The 13,746-nt window shown below is 48.8% G+C and overlaps 4 protein-coding genes across 4 annotated transcripts; 2 read left to right on the forward strand and 2 right to left on the reverse strand.

Moving 5' to 3' along the window:
* Positions 1-3,296: 3,296 nt before the first annotated feature.
* Positions 3,297-3,788, reverse strand: FPRO_00202 (uncharacterized protein; the record flags this gene model as incomplete). Its single annotated transcript, XM_031225653.1, has 1 exon — positions 3,297-3,788. The coding sequence occupies one exon, from the start codon at positions 3,786-3,788 to the stop codon at positions 3,297-3,299; it is 492 nt and encodes a 163-aa protein (XP_031076268.1).
* Positions 3,789-7,764: 3,976 nt separating this feature from the next.
* Positions 7,765-9,400, forward strand: FPRO_00201 (uncharacterized protein; the record flags this gene model as incomplete). The annotated part of the gene is made up of 3 exons (XM_031225654.1): positions 7,765-8,018; positions 8,058-8,581; positions 8,643-9,400. The coding sequence occupies 3 exons, from the start codon at positions 7,765-7,767 to the stop codon at positions 9,398-9,400; spliced, it is 1,536 nt and encodes a 511-aa protein (XP_031076269.1).
* Positions 9,401-9,990: 590 nt separating this feature from the next.
* Positions 9,991-10,788, reverse strand: FPRO_00200 (uncharacterized protein; the record flags this gene model as incomplete). Its single annotated transcript, XM_031225655.1, has 1 exon — positions 9,991-10,788. The coding sequence occupies one exon, from the start codon at positions 10,786-10,788 to the stop codon at positions 9,991-9,993; it is 798 nt and encodes a 265-aa protein (XP_031076270.1).
* A 718-nt stretch (positions 10,789-11,506) lies between these two features.
* FPRO_00199 (uncharacterized protein) lies at positions 11,507-13,342 on the forward strand (the record flags this gene model as incomplete). The annotated part of the gene is made up of 2 exons (XM_031225656.1): positions 11,507-12,308; positions 12,357-13,342. 2 exons carry the CDS (start codon positions 11,507-11,509, stop codon positions 13,340-13,342), a joined length of 1,788 nt encoding a protein of 595 aa, XP_031076271.1.
* Positions 13,343-13,746: the final 404 nt, after the last annotated feature.

A 13,746-nucleotide genomic window follows, 5' to 3' on the forward strand; every position in this document is an offset into this window, starting at 1 on the left:
TTATTGCAGCACCTGATGAGAGAGAAGAAGCAGAAAAGGCTAGTTAAAGGGCTGCTGAAACATGTATGCTTATGTGTACCGATAAAGAGTCAAGGTGCGGTGTCCTAGACAGTCAGGGTGAGAAAGATGGTGGAAAAGATTTAGTAAAGAGGGCTTCTGTGTCGGAATGAAAGTCGCCGAACTGATCTGGTTTGAGATATTGACTGAAGAACCACGACTGATAGCGTCGGCGTCGGAGATGTCAAAGAAAAGTACTGTAAGGACGATCAGCTCGACCAGGAGCAGGATGCTTCGCACAACATACCCCAAGCAAGGAGATGATGCAATCATCTCATGCGCGGAACTTCGTACCCTGTCCCCCAGCCCATGTCTAGATTGTGATCGGATACCCTCCCCGGAATGGAGTTCGATGCTTCACGCTAAAGCTAGACTGACAACATAATGGATGTTGACTCTCACGACATGTTGGTTCGACGAACCTCGACCAGACGAGCAATCAAATTTGCTTTGCTATCCTAACTATGAAGAGCAAGGATGCCGATTGAACACATGCCGGTCAGCGGCCGTGCATGTCGCTTATGCTTATCCAGGTCATCATCATACCTGATTCGTCCGTGGGCCAACAAAGAAGCTTGGGTACGAGAGCTTTGGAGGCTCCCGAAGGTACCTAGGGTCCTAGAGAGTCAACCAATATTTTTTAACCAGTTCCAGACATCAGTGGGGGGAATCATTACGTAGCTAGAGCTCTCAAAGCAATCGTTCAATTACTGCCACGGAAACAGCGTCTTCGCCTCTTGTCGCTATTTTACTGCATATCAATGTGTTTCTACGACCTGTTGGTCTGGGATTGCAGCTTTTGTAAATGTGGCAGGTTTTGAGGGCGGCATTACAACAGGGATCGCAATGGTGAGACCTGTGGAACGAGGCTCATGTTTGAAGCTCACAGACGAATTGCAAACTATGAAAACAAATCACAAATAGGACTAAAATAATCGGCAAAATGGACAAATGGATGGTACAGCTTCACAAATGGAACTGCTGGGCCAGTAACGCAATGTGTGAAGAGGACTTGGCAGAACTTGAACTTTAGATTCAGGGGCTGGACAAGCAACATTTCAGAGGTGCGTGCGGTGAGGCCAACATTGTGTGTCCGGTCCAGAAATGCATCTACACCGTACGCAAACGTTGTCCATTCAACTGCTCTACACGCGAGCTTCTAGGGACGCCGCTCATCAACATGTTTAGCTATCCTCATCCAGTCCTTTTACCATTTTGTTCTTTACATATATTTAGCGCCTAGACATGGCATCCAAGCTCAATGCAGCTTTCGTTGTGCCGGTCGACATCAAAGGGAAGATGGACGGCTAGATCGATCCCGGCATGTTGACATCTTAAGCTGTGAATATTGAAGTACTATGGGCGGACTGCCTCAGAAGCACTTGAACAAGCCAACCTTCAAAGCCAGATTGGCCAACTACATTTATTATACCAAGCTACAGAAAAAACGTCTGGTATCAAGGTGTGTCTACCAACATCTGGTTTGTGCTATTTTAATTCGTGCAGTCGGACACCATGTGTCTGTGTTGTTTGGCAAGCGTATCTGCAATGGGTATGTCTCATTGATACCATGGGGAAAATGTTTCTTTAAGCAAGACATGTCTGAGTGTAACTCCGTGATGACTTGAAGAGTAACTCTGCGTCTGGCACTAATTATTGTAAGGCTATTCTTCCCCCAGGTGTACATCCAAGTTTCAGTATAGCTCAATCGTATTTGGCATCAACCCGTAACAATTTTTGTCTGTTTATTACTATCCTGTGAATGGTAATGCTTTTCGTTACAGCAGGAGTGAGATAGTAATTCTGGATTCAGTCGTAATTTTGACTTTGTGTATAGATGCGTTTTGCGCGTTAACGCTGCCTGGGAAAACCATGTATCGAGCTTTCTCCCTACTAATACCCTCCGTGGGAGCAGGCGGGGTGATGATAGACATGTCAAACACGTCCTGGGGTACCAATATCATCGGAATTGAGATGTACCTCGATTGAAACAACAGTGCAGTGCTCGTTGATGGGTACTTTGGGCGACCAATCTATGTGAACGGATACAGGGTTCAACCTTGTTGTTCTCTATATGCTTGATACTTGGAAAGACGGTTCAGCTCTACAAGATGCCTGCATTCAAACATAAATGAAGCCAAGTTGAGGGGGGCGGCATCCCTCACAATCGACTAGCGAGCACGGAGGCCATGACTCAGTATAACAAGGGCTAAGTCTGATACGCGATGCGATGCGGAAACGAGAACCAATCCAGATGGTACTGTCGAGGAAGAAATACAAACGGGTCTGTATCTACAGTAATTCCAGTAATCACTTGAATGAACCTCGGTAATAGCTTGGGCCGCTCTTCTTGGAGTCCCCTCGATGACGATGGCCACGCGACAGTCATAGTCAACACTGCGTTTATCAAGCACGAGCCATTCTAAGTAGCTATGCAATATCTACAGCATGTCTATAGCCATCTATACCCATGGTGGGATGGCCTGACCGGTTCCCTTCGTGCGACACTCTCAGGCTGATGGTGTTAAGAGTTACTTGGCGGCTCTTGCTTCCCCTGTGCCCCCAATACTGGTCCGATGTAATTCGGCTTTGGCTGCCAAGGTATCGGCTGGATGAATTGCTTTGATCGTGATACGGCCGGTGTTTATTCTTCAGGGAGGTTAAGGCCGAAGGTGGCGCCAAGCTCAGGTCTGCTAAATTCCATCTGTCCTAGCTCTTCTCATGACGGATACACTACTGGATACAACGGATCTACCGCATGATCGACCGGAACATGAGCTTCTCAAGAAAAGCGTGATGAAGCCAACGGCTGGGCGCATTCGGCTGCCTTAATTTATCTTGCTGCCTTCCGAAATCATGCTCGACCCGGTGACTGTCTGTCGTGGACTTTGACGCTTCTAGACTCTCCAGCGGTGAAGCGATGGTCATAGAGACACTCTTGCACACCCCACCTCTAGCTGCCCTCGAAAGAGCGAGACCCGCTGGCATTGTTGTGTAGATGGTGGAGGGAAAGATGCAATCTAGCGGTCAACATGCTATTGATGCGAGAGGTATGTCCTGGGCAAGGTTGATCACAGGATTTGCGAAGTCCATTCAATTTTATGGGCGATTCAGGATCCTAGCTGCTAATAACTAAAAACTTCATACAAAAATGATATTTCGAAACCAAAGACTGATCCCGGCTCAAGTCTCGGCACTGCTGAAAATACCCTCTTATCTTCAATGCTGTCGTGTAGTCTTCATTTCACTCTCGAATCTCTCGTATCTTGTAGAGTATCCTCCAATCCTGCTGCATATGTTTGAGGTGGTGTATGGATTTCTGATAGTTTCAGCTCTGAGGGCCAAAGCATTTGCAAATGAGGATGCCCATAATGGTTCGTAATGGTCTGCGAGCTGAGAATCACAACCACACAATATCTTCGACCGTCCACCACGACTGTTATGGATTTCCGCCTGAGACTGACTCGAGTGTCACTCGGGATATCTCTGATGTAAAATTTGGGTTCGAATTCTTCAGAGCATGCGGGTGGGCAGGACACTTGGTCCAAAACTTCAAAGACAAAGACTGCGTTCGGCGGCCACGAGAATTGAGCAGCTTCTCGATCATCTGGGCCGCGAGGAACTAGCTGTAGGCCTCCATTGATACACTGAGTGACAACTGCACGGGCATCTTCGACTGTGTCAATTGACATATACTCGGTGGGGTTCAAGGCAGAGGCTGGAGGAACCATATCGCCAGTGGTATCAGGAAGAGTGAAAGAGTGGCACAGGAAAGGATTGACCAGAACACAAGACGAGCTGGTAAATACACGTCTTGTTTCTTCACTGCGAGATGGACCCCCTGGTTTTAAAGCGTCGCCGACATGTTATCTCACTTCCATTGTCCAGCTGCATCACATTGTTGGTTCCTCTTCCGGCGGACATGATGAACCAACCGGTATTCTAGCATTGCGAAACCATCCAAGGGAGAGGTCTCGCACACATGTGACCCACACCACGTCAGAGTGGACGTCCTCGCCAAAGCTAAAGTTAGGATCCAGCCTCAAAATACAGCTGAAGAGCCTCAATATCACTTCATGGTTTGGAGCTCTCTATCTTAGCGCTCATCGGCTATAGTGATTGCAGTGCCCTTCAAATAGAGCCAGTGAGCCTCTTTACGTGTATTTCGGGAAAATTCCTTTCTATTACATGATCCTAAACCGACTTCTTGCGATGACTTAGACCGACGAAGTTCTACTTTTTGTGATATAGACTTTGAGCGGCGGAGAAAACGGGTTGAACAAAAACGGTTTGCACGTGGTTGCAAGTGCCCTGGCATGTTTAGCGTTTTATCATAACCCTACGCCCCTCACAGAGAGTGCTAAGCAGATCAGCATCGCCTGGCAGTTCATGGTACGAAATGTACCCTTGTAATTGCACACAGTCGCAACCTTTTCGACGAATGCAGTCCAATGGGCTTTGTCCCTTTTGTGGAGGTAGTGCGTGAAGCTCGATCCAAGACGTTCAGCTTTGAACTTGTTTGTCAAAGTCTATGCCATGACGAGCTGTGGCGTTAGATTTAGCCCGCAGATCAGTTCATTCTAGATCCTTTGAGACTTTGGCCAATGTCCGATTGGACAACAAGAGGATAAAACCCTGGCTCCTCAGCCTGATGAGAGAATCAACAACAAACACCTCCACTATCATGTGGGGCACGCCTGAATTAACAAACGAGAGTCCTAGGAAGCCAAGAAATTTGATCGACAGCGGGGTTCACACTGAGCCGATAAGATTCCGGCGATACGGAGAATGGGTTTATAAACGTTGAGGATGGAGAGAACGCAAGTTGGCACGCCGTCTTGTCGCCTTCATTGGGGAGAGGCTGAGCTTCCTTGCCTGATGTATGGCGTCTCCAGTGCAATCAGGCGTTACGTTTTGTTGACAGTTCTAGGCTAGCCCAATTAAGAGTGAGAGTGAATTGGGGGCCAAAGTGGGCATCGTCGCGCTCCACCTTCGCGCAGACATCAGAAGCCGCGAGTGTGCGCTAGTGACATATAGGGCTAATCACTACGCTGTCTAAGGCTCTACCTGGCATATCCGGATCGTCTAAGCGAGATCGCCAATCGACATTTTTCTAGCCCCGTGATAGGTCTGTTGGAGGACCAAGTGTCCAACGTCTTACCTACAGCGGACAGACTTTGGCCGGGGGTCAGCGTTTTTTGGTGAAAGCCATTCCGCTGTTTTCCCTACCCCGGAGGCTCCGGTAGCTAAAGCGAGGTTTAGGCACGTTTTGGGGTATGAAGCCAAAACAGAGAGCATTTCGGAAACGCGAGAAGATCCGAAGCCATAATCGGTTCCATAACTAACTATACATCTTCTGAGCACTTCAAATAAGTAGTCTCTATAAATAAACGAACGTATTTCGGTATTTCGCCTTTACATGGTGTCTGACTGACATCTTCCAGTCGTATTTGATACGAGGATCTGGCGCCGCTTTATGGTGTTGGCTGGTTCTGCCAGTTATCGTGAAACTAAGTGCCGATATCCTCAGGTGCGAAAGGATGTAAAGTAACGCTGCATGGGGACCCTTCGTGCTGAAGAAAGATAAAATAAATGAAAACCAGTGTGATAGCGCCAGAGTTCAATGGATGACGATTAGTCTTTGCCGTAGGCTCGATACTAGGGGAGTGACGGTGTCCTCGATCCTGCAAGGGCGCCGATCCATTTAACGTCAGTTTGCTAATCTACTTCAAGTAACATCTTACACCTTAGGCTGTCAGATAATAAGATCAGATGCTATGGAGCACTACGGTTCTAGTGATCTCATATTGTCTGATCCCAATGCAGGTCGCTATTACATCGGGCCATGACAATAAATGTAATTTATCTATTGACACGTACGTCGTGTCGACGACTTCAACCCTTCTCGTATTCGAGCGCCTAGCACTCTTTCCAGATGAATACGTTGATACGATCACTCCACATAATCCCAGACTCATTGCGGTTAGGAGACCTTTGCGATGCCTTAGACTGGTGGAGTTTAGCAACCGGTGGGCGTACCGTAGAGCTAAGTGGGACAGGGAGGAAGCATATCTTTAGCGTAACGGACTGGAGATGGGGGGAACAGAAGCAGGGCGAAGAGGGAGAATAGGAAAGTGTTAATCTAGCGCGGCGGAAGAAATCGAGGCCTTCCGGACTTACTGGCCAAGTCGAGATTGAATGTCAACCAGCTTTAGACGCATCAAGAGTACATCTGATCACTGCGTAAGAGGAACACACAAACAGACCACGCACTGCATCACCACACTACCGAAGCTACATGCCTTGCATCTGTCTAAATGCCCTACCCAAAAAACCGCTGACCTTACCACCTACCTATCGTACCGCGTCCAGACTACTTGACAAAGCGCCGGGAATTTCCTATCATATACCGGCACCGGGATGTTTCCAAGTACTTATACCAAGGCCACTGATATTATCAAGATATAAGCTGACGCGCAAATGGCGTGAATCTACAGCATCCATCAACCTTCAACGCAAGGTCACGAGTGCCTCTTTACCCGACACAATGTAGCCTCATCTTAATTTACAAGACCGCTACAAGGTAACTTGCTTATTGCTTTCTTGTTATCTAGTGGATAAAGTCATTAGCCATATCTAGCTAAGTATCAGGTTAACATCCTCCACACCTTGCTCTTCCCAAAGCTCCCTTTGCACATAGCCTCGCCTAGGGGCGGCTCACTCGATTGTCCAACGGCTTTTGTGGTATTTGCCTCTGGAAAGTTACTTGAATCACTATCTTTCGGTAATTGTAGCCAGCTGCATAGTCTCTTTCACTTATCGAATAGGCATGGTTGAGTATGCATCCACACTTTTCCCTGGCACTGTCGGAGACCACCAAACCATGCGCGATTTGGGCGACAGGAGGTGATGGGATATTGTTGAAGCTTGGTCGTTCCCCCATGCTCCTTGACACATCGAGCTGGTCTTGTGCTCCTTGGTTGGTCATGAGATCCAGGTAAATAAACATCAAAGACACATGGCTCTTGCGGAGTCAAAGGGCTAAACCAGAAACTCTGCTGGAAAGTCAATAATTTATGTATAGCAAGCCTACCAGTCATCTGATCCTAATAACCAACATACCGCAGCTACACCATGAATACCTGTCTTCAACAACCTAAATAGATGAGTCAAAAATAAAACAAGGATCTAATACTCAGCTATTGGTTAAATAATTATAGCTTGGGCCTATAGTCACTACTTAATTTTGTGAGTTTCTAGTGTAATAAGGTTAAGAGTTTGGAAGAGGCTTCAGCCCCAAGGCACAAAGGAACAGGTAATACCCATGGCTCTTACTGTTGTCTAAGCTTTTGCTTTTGGCCGTAAAGCTAGATATCCATACAAGTAACTCTGAAGGTGTATAAATAAGTGCCTGCCTGCTGCTCCTCTGTGATAATGATCCAGCTTGAAGCACAGAGCACACAAAACATACATAAGGTGAGCTTATACAGTAGTTTGTGTAGGTTTTGCTGTTGAAAGTCAAGGCGCAAAGTCATGACTGAGTTAAGCGAGACCAAGTATAAAAGGGCAGAAGTAGCCGGCTTTCGATCCTAATCTCGTCAACCCCAAAGCAAAGGTCCGAACCTAGAGCTATACAGCATCACATTCTCCTCAGTCCACGCTAATTCCGATCTTTGACACTCAACCTACTGCAAGCTTAGTAAAAACATGGCCATGGACACAATATCCTGGAATCGCTTCCCTGCAGAGATTCAGAACATGATTGTTGGTCTGCTCCCATTTCTCGGCGGGAAGTACAGTCAGCTTGCGGCTGTTTCCCCAGCTTGGCGATCAATGATCGAGCCGCACAACTTTGCCGAGATCAGTCTGACAGTACCGCGCCTTACCGACCCTGACTCTCAAGCCATTCTCGCCCGAAAAAGAAACCACATTCGTTATATCTGGTTTCGGGTGGAACTGAAGTAGTACGATTGCACAGAATGCGTGAGCGCTGACAGGAGGCAATGGGGCTTGGACGAAGTTGACAACCAATTCATCGTGGACGCGTTTCAAAAATTATTCACAACACTGAGCGCATGGGAGCCTCGTGGTGACTTGGTCCTCGATATTAGTGTCTACTCGCCTAGTGACAACCAGCACTGGTTCAAGTACCTCAGCTTCTCCTCGGACACCGACATAGGTGTGCCATCTCATCATGGACACGAACGCGGAGCCATCGCGAATGACCCAGCCCATGGCTGGGTTACCAGACAGCATATCCATGCTCCGGAGAAACCGGCCGTCGAGCACGTATTTGACGAGATCATGGGCAGGGGACCTTTCCCTGATTATAAAGCTGAGATGCGGTGGTGGCGGAGTCTCCCCTCTGTGCCTGTCGCTGGGGTCGTGCTCTTTCGCCAACAGACTCGCCGACGATGGAATTCACTCGCAATCACGAACATGCTTACGCGGTTCCCAAACATAAAGGAAATTTGTTATGAACCCTGGAGAGAATTGGGTGATATGAAAATCCTGACCGATGAATGTAAGTGCTTGTTTGATCTCTGACAGCTTAATTGATGCAGCCGCTAACCAATCGGAAACAGGGAACCAAAAGCTCATCCAGAGTTTCCCCCAGAGGGGATCATTACGCAAGTTAATAATATTCGAGAACTTCGATCAGTCTTACGCAGAAATTTACCAGGCTCCCGCTATTAGGGTGCCAAGCCGAGCTGTGAGCGAGAGGCTTGCTCGCACAAGCCTACACCTTGAGATACTATCCGCCTCCTTTATGGTCGATGCCAGTCGCTTCTTCGCAGCGCCTCAGATTCAGGATTCATGGACGTGGGGTAAACTTACTTCACTGGCGCTGACTTCAAACGTCCTCACTGGAGATGCAGACCCACTGCATGTTGATGAAATGCTTCAAAATGCTGCCGCCGCTGCATCCAAGATGCCGAGACTTAACATAATGGAGTTGTGGAACGGCAAAAAAGGTGTAGCGATGCTCTTTCGCTACAAGAGGGCGCGAGAAGATGGGCAGCCACCTATCATTACTATACGGGGAACATCAGAGCTTGCTCTAGGGGCTGGAGTTGTGGAAGCTTGGGATATGGTTGCTTACCAGCACTGCCATAGCAAGGTCGTCATACAAACCTCCTCGATCGATCCGAAGGGGATTCGATCCCACGGTGATGCTATCTACCAGCTGGGACTTCTAACTGAGGTCACTAGACCTGTCTCGCTACGGCAGATCATCGACGAAAATTCGGTTTCACGCTTGAGACCATCACCACGATCAGCATATCCAGGATTATCAGCATGCAGAAGCTATTGTGTGGCACTCAAAACTTGGTTCTCATAATATACTTAGGCATAACAGCAACGGCGACAGCAGTAATAAAGAGCTGTTTGCAGAGGCCAAGAAGTAGCCCAAAGCTGTCAAACCGAAGAAGCGCCCATATATCAAAATCATGGCAACATCAGATATTCGAAAACTTACATTTTGGCAGAAAGAATAATTACCTTCAAGTTTATCACTACACTCTCTGTGAGGAGCAGCTGAGAGTGACCACAGACGTCGTTAACTGCTCTTGTGCGTCTTCATCACCGGAGAGGTAAAATCCAAGCAAAAGGGAACGGCTCGGGTTTGGTATGTAAGGCCATTCCTCCTTTCGTGTCACTGGTGGTTAGTAAGTTAACAAGCGATCTCTGTATACTCTTGCTTTTCTCTGAAGCCGTCCTGATGTAGGGAAGTTCATCAACTAATATACCACATAGGTTCCAGATCAAAACTCTTAAAAGTGATCAGGGAGCAAGAAAACAGAAGAAATAAGAACATGATACTAAAATTAAAGTCTTGTCTAGTCTATGTGAATAAACAGCTTAGAAACCAGAAATTCTGAGTGTATCTTGGTTTGTCGGGAAATAAAGAAAAGAATTCATTTGCGATATTCAGTTTGGCAGCTTCACGCCTGCGTTCTTTGCCAACTTCAAGATCTCAGTTGTCACGGCGTCGACATCGTGGCTCTTGATCGGTATGCGGTGCCCACCATCCCACTCAACCAGCGTCGTTGTACCAGTTGCGCAGTATGTCTTCATTAGAATCTGGTGCTGCTCGAGTCCAGGATCGCGAAGCCCATGGACATGCAGTGTTGGTATGTTCAAAACATGGTCGCCAACATTCGACTCGGGGAAGTCCTTGAACTCGGAGCTCAACAGTGCCGCATCAACAACCGCCGGGGGATGTTGCAGCCGAGCATCCAGCGTAATCAAGGGCGCTCTCCCAGCCATGAGAACACCAAACTTGAACTGCGTCAGCGCTTCTTCTGCACCAAACTGCTCCGTCACTTTCTGCTGCGTCCACAATAAACTCGCTGCAATCTTAGCGCCCTGCGAAAACCCCAAAATGCCGATCCACTCTCCGGTGCCGGGGTCGGTGTCCATAGCCCTGCGGGCCTGGTTCCGAAGTAGCTCGGCGGCGGCCTCTGCTTCAATCTCGGGGTGATCGGGCTGCCAGCGGAGCCAGCGCCGAAAAGGGCCGTATTCACCGTAGACGCTGACTATGTCTGGGTGAGGCGCTGAGATGAAGGGTGCTTGCATGAAGACTAGACGCAGTGAGGAAGCGAGACTTCTGATGAGAGCGCGGCATTGAAGTTCGAAGACTTGTGCATTGACGCCGCCGCCGTGAAGGCAGAGAATGCGGGGGAGATGGAGAGTCTCTGGATCGCTGGAGGTCTGTATTTGTGTCATGGTGGAAGTCTAGTGACAAGTGTCACTCTCAAGAGCTGAAGAGAATGTGTTATTATCACGGTTGCGAAATGAAGTTTACAAGACAGCGTTTCGGTCTTTGTGTAAGCTTAAACCGAGGATCACCGGCTTCGGGTAAGCTTTCCTAGCATTCCCCGAGTGACACCCGCTTCGGGCTCCGAAAAACAGCGATGATCTCCGTGCACCAGCGCATCATACAAAACGCAGTATCTACAAAATATCTAGATAAGTCACCATCGCCGCCATTTCAATATTTCCACAATTTCACATGCTCCCCAACAGTTTCCCTCTGGTTTACGGTGGAAGAGCTCGCATTGGTTGACATGGTGGCTGTGTAGGACCCTGAAATTCAGCCACGCAAGCACCTTATCGCCAAGCCACTATGATGACATCAATCGCGTGCGGCTTGTCGCAGAATGGTTCAGGTTCCTTGCAGTTCATGGAACCGGTTTCGAATTGTCTCGTACGCCACTCATGAGTCTAGAAGTGACGAGGCCTCTCATATCAGTGAATCGTCCCTAATAAATATAGTACCTGTTCGTCTATTAAAGACATCTCTCACCCAGAACCTAAGATTCAGTCCACTTTCTCTCCCTGTTCCTAGCTCTTATACCTGACACGAAGCTACCCCGCCATTGACTCTCAACCTCAAACCTTACAACTACAACACCTACAGCTTTACATTAGTACCTATAATCCGATGTCGAATCCTGAGAAAGCTCCCCAGTATTCCGCTGGCAACCAGCATGGAGGTGGTCTACTTCCTACTGCCGACCCTTCCCACAATCAACCTCAAGATTCCTCTCTGCCTCCAGCGTACAACCAAGGATCTGCTGAGCTTCCGGGAGACGAGAAGCCCCGCGTACCCCAAAATCCCGATCAACATGTCCAGTTCTCAGGATCCCAGAGCCAGCAGCAGCCTCCTCCGTTTACGTCCACTACCGGAAATGAGCAATATCCCAGTGCTGCAGAGGAGAAGCGCCAGCTAGAACAGCAGTACTTCCCTCCCCCTCCTCCCGGTCCTCCTCCCGCGCCAGATCAACACCAAACTTCCGCTGCTCACCCGAACCCTCTCCAGGGCAACCCAGTCACTGTGCCTCAACAGCATCAGGAGACTCACCAACCCTTTGACGCTCAGCAGTCTCAGCAGGCCCAGCAAAACTACGCTATTCCGCAGTACGACCCTGCTCATTCTACTTTTGCGCCCCCTCCTACCAACCAGCCAGCTCAGGGTCAGGCGCCTCCTCAGCCAAGTCCTACAGTTCCTACACATGGCCATGGCTTCGGTCATGGTCCCGAGACAACCACAACCCAGGCTTCGACTTCCGCGCATCCTGAGACACACAAGAAGCCTGGTTGGAGCGAAAAGTTCAGTCAGCTTGGTATCAAGGCCGCTGCGCCTATCAACAGCTTAGCCCACAAGTTTGGTAGCCAGAGTTTCCTCCCCGAGACCATCGACAAGGAGTGTGACAAGGCAGCTTCTATTCTGAAGTCCTTCTGCAGTAAGTCACCCATACAGCTTGACCAGAACATCCGCTAACATACTCTAGAAAACGGTGTCTACGCCGATCCTAGCTCTAGCCAGGTTCCCACATCAACAGACCCCAAGGCACAGGAGACGAATGACGAGATCATCGATCCCACCAAAGAGAAGCCCAAGAAGAGAGTTCTTGTCAACATCCCTCCCAAGGTCATCGCCAAGGCCCAAGGTCTGGCTATCTTCACAACCCTTCGTGCCGGCTACGCTTTCTCTGGTGCCACTGGCTCAGGTATCTTGATCTCTCGTCTCCCCGATGGATCATGGGGTCCTCCTTCAGGCATCCAAGTCCACTCCGTTGGCGCTGGTTTCATGATCGGTCTTGACATTTACGACTGTGTCTGTGTCATCAACAGCCGAGAGGCTCTCAACGCTTTCGCCAAGACTCGTGTTGCTCTGGGTAGTGACCTTGCTGTTGTTGCTGGTCCATACGGCGCCGGCGGTGCTGTTGAAATTGGTGCCGCTATGGATGGAAAGAAGAAGGACAAGGAGAACAAGGACGAAGAGGCTCCACCCAAGCCTCCCCGCCCTACCGAGGACAACCAAGGCCTGAAGCCAGAGACCGATGCCGACAAGAAGAAGAAGCGCCGCAGCTTGAGCACCGGCGCTTTCAAGCCCGTCTTTTCTTACGTCAAGTCCCGCGGTTTCTACGCAGGTATTCAAGTCGACGGCACTGTCGTTGTCGAGCGCAAGGACGCCAATGCTGCTTTCTACGGCGAGCGCGTCTCAGTCGAGCAGATCATCCGAGGAGAGGTTCCCCGCCAGAGCGGCATGTGGCCGGCTGGTGCTCGCAACCTCCTCGAGACTCTGAAGGGTGCTGAGGTCGGATCTCTCAAGGTCAACTCCGTGTCTCCAACCGATCGGGACCCCACTTCCACCGGACCTTCCGATCCTTCGGCGCCGGTGGCGTCGGGAGCTAGTGCAGGACAGACCCAGCCTCCGGGATATGTTGATGATGGAGTTCACCGACCTGAAGTTGGAGATGTGAAGTACCGTTAGAGATGAGAACGGATATTGTCAAGATACCACGACTGAGGGAGGTAATACTTTGATTATTTTCTTGCTATGGAATTCTAAGTAGTTTTAGCCAAAATAACAAGTGCATTTTTTGAACACGAACACGAACTGCTGACCTATATGTGAATATCTTTGACATTGTATTTATAGGAACATATAGATCAAATGCGTGAACAATATTCCACTTAGTTACATAGTTAGTTTTCTGTCTGTTTTCCGAAATTACGTAGGAAGTGTCTTTTTGATGTTTAATAATAACGACCACCCAGTATCGTAGATACCGCGTGTCATCGGTCCCGACATTAAAGCCCACATACTTCCAGGAGGAGGTAAGAAAAGTCTGGGTCTTTACCCTAAGGAATAAAAGTTCTTAGGCAATTCGGTAT

Source organism: Fusarium proliferatum (assembly GCF_900067095.1).
Source record: "Fusarium proliferatum ET1 genome assembly, contig: FPRO_scaffold001, whole genome shotgun sequence".
Lineage (NCBI taxonomy): Eukaryota > Fungi > Ascomycota > Sordariomycetes > Hypocreales > Nectriaceae > Fusarium > Fusarium proliferatum.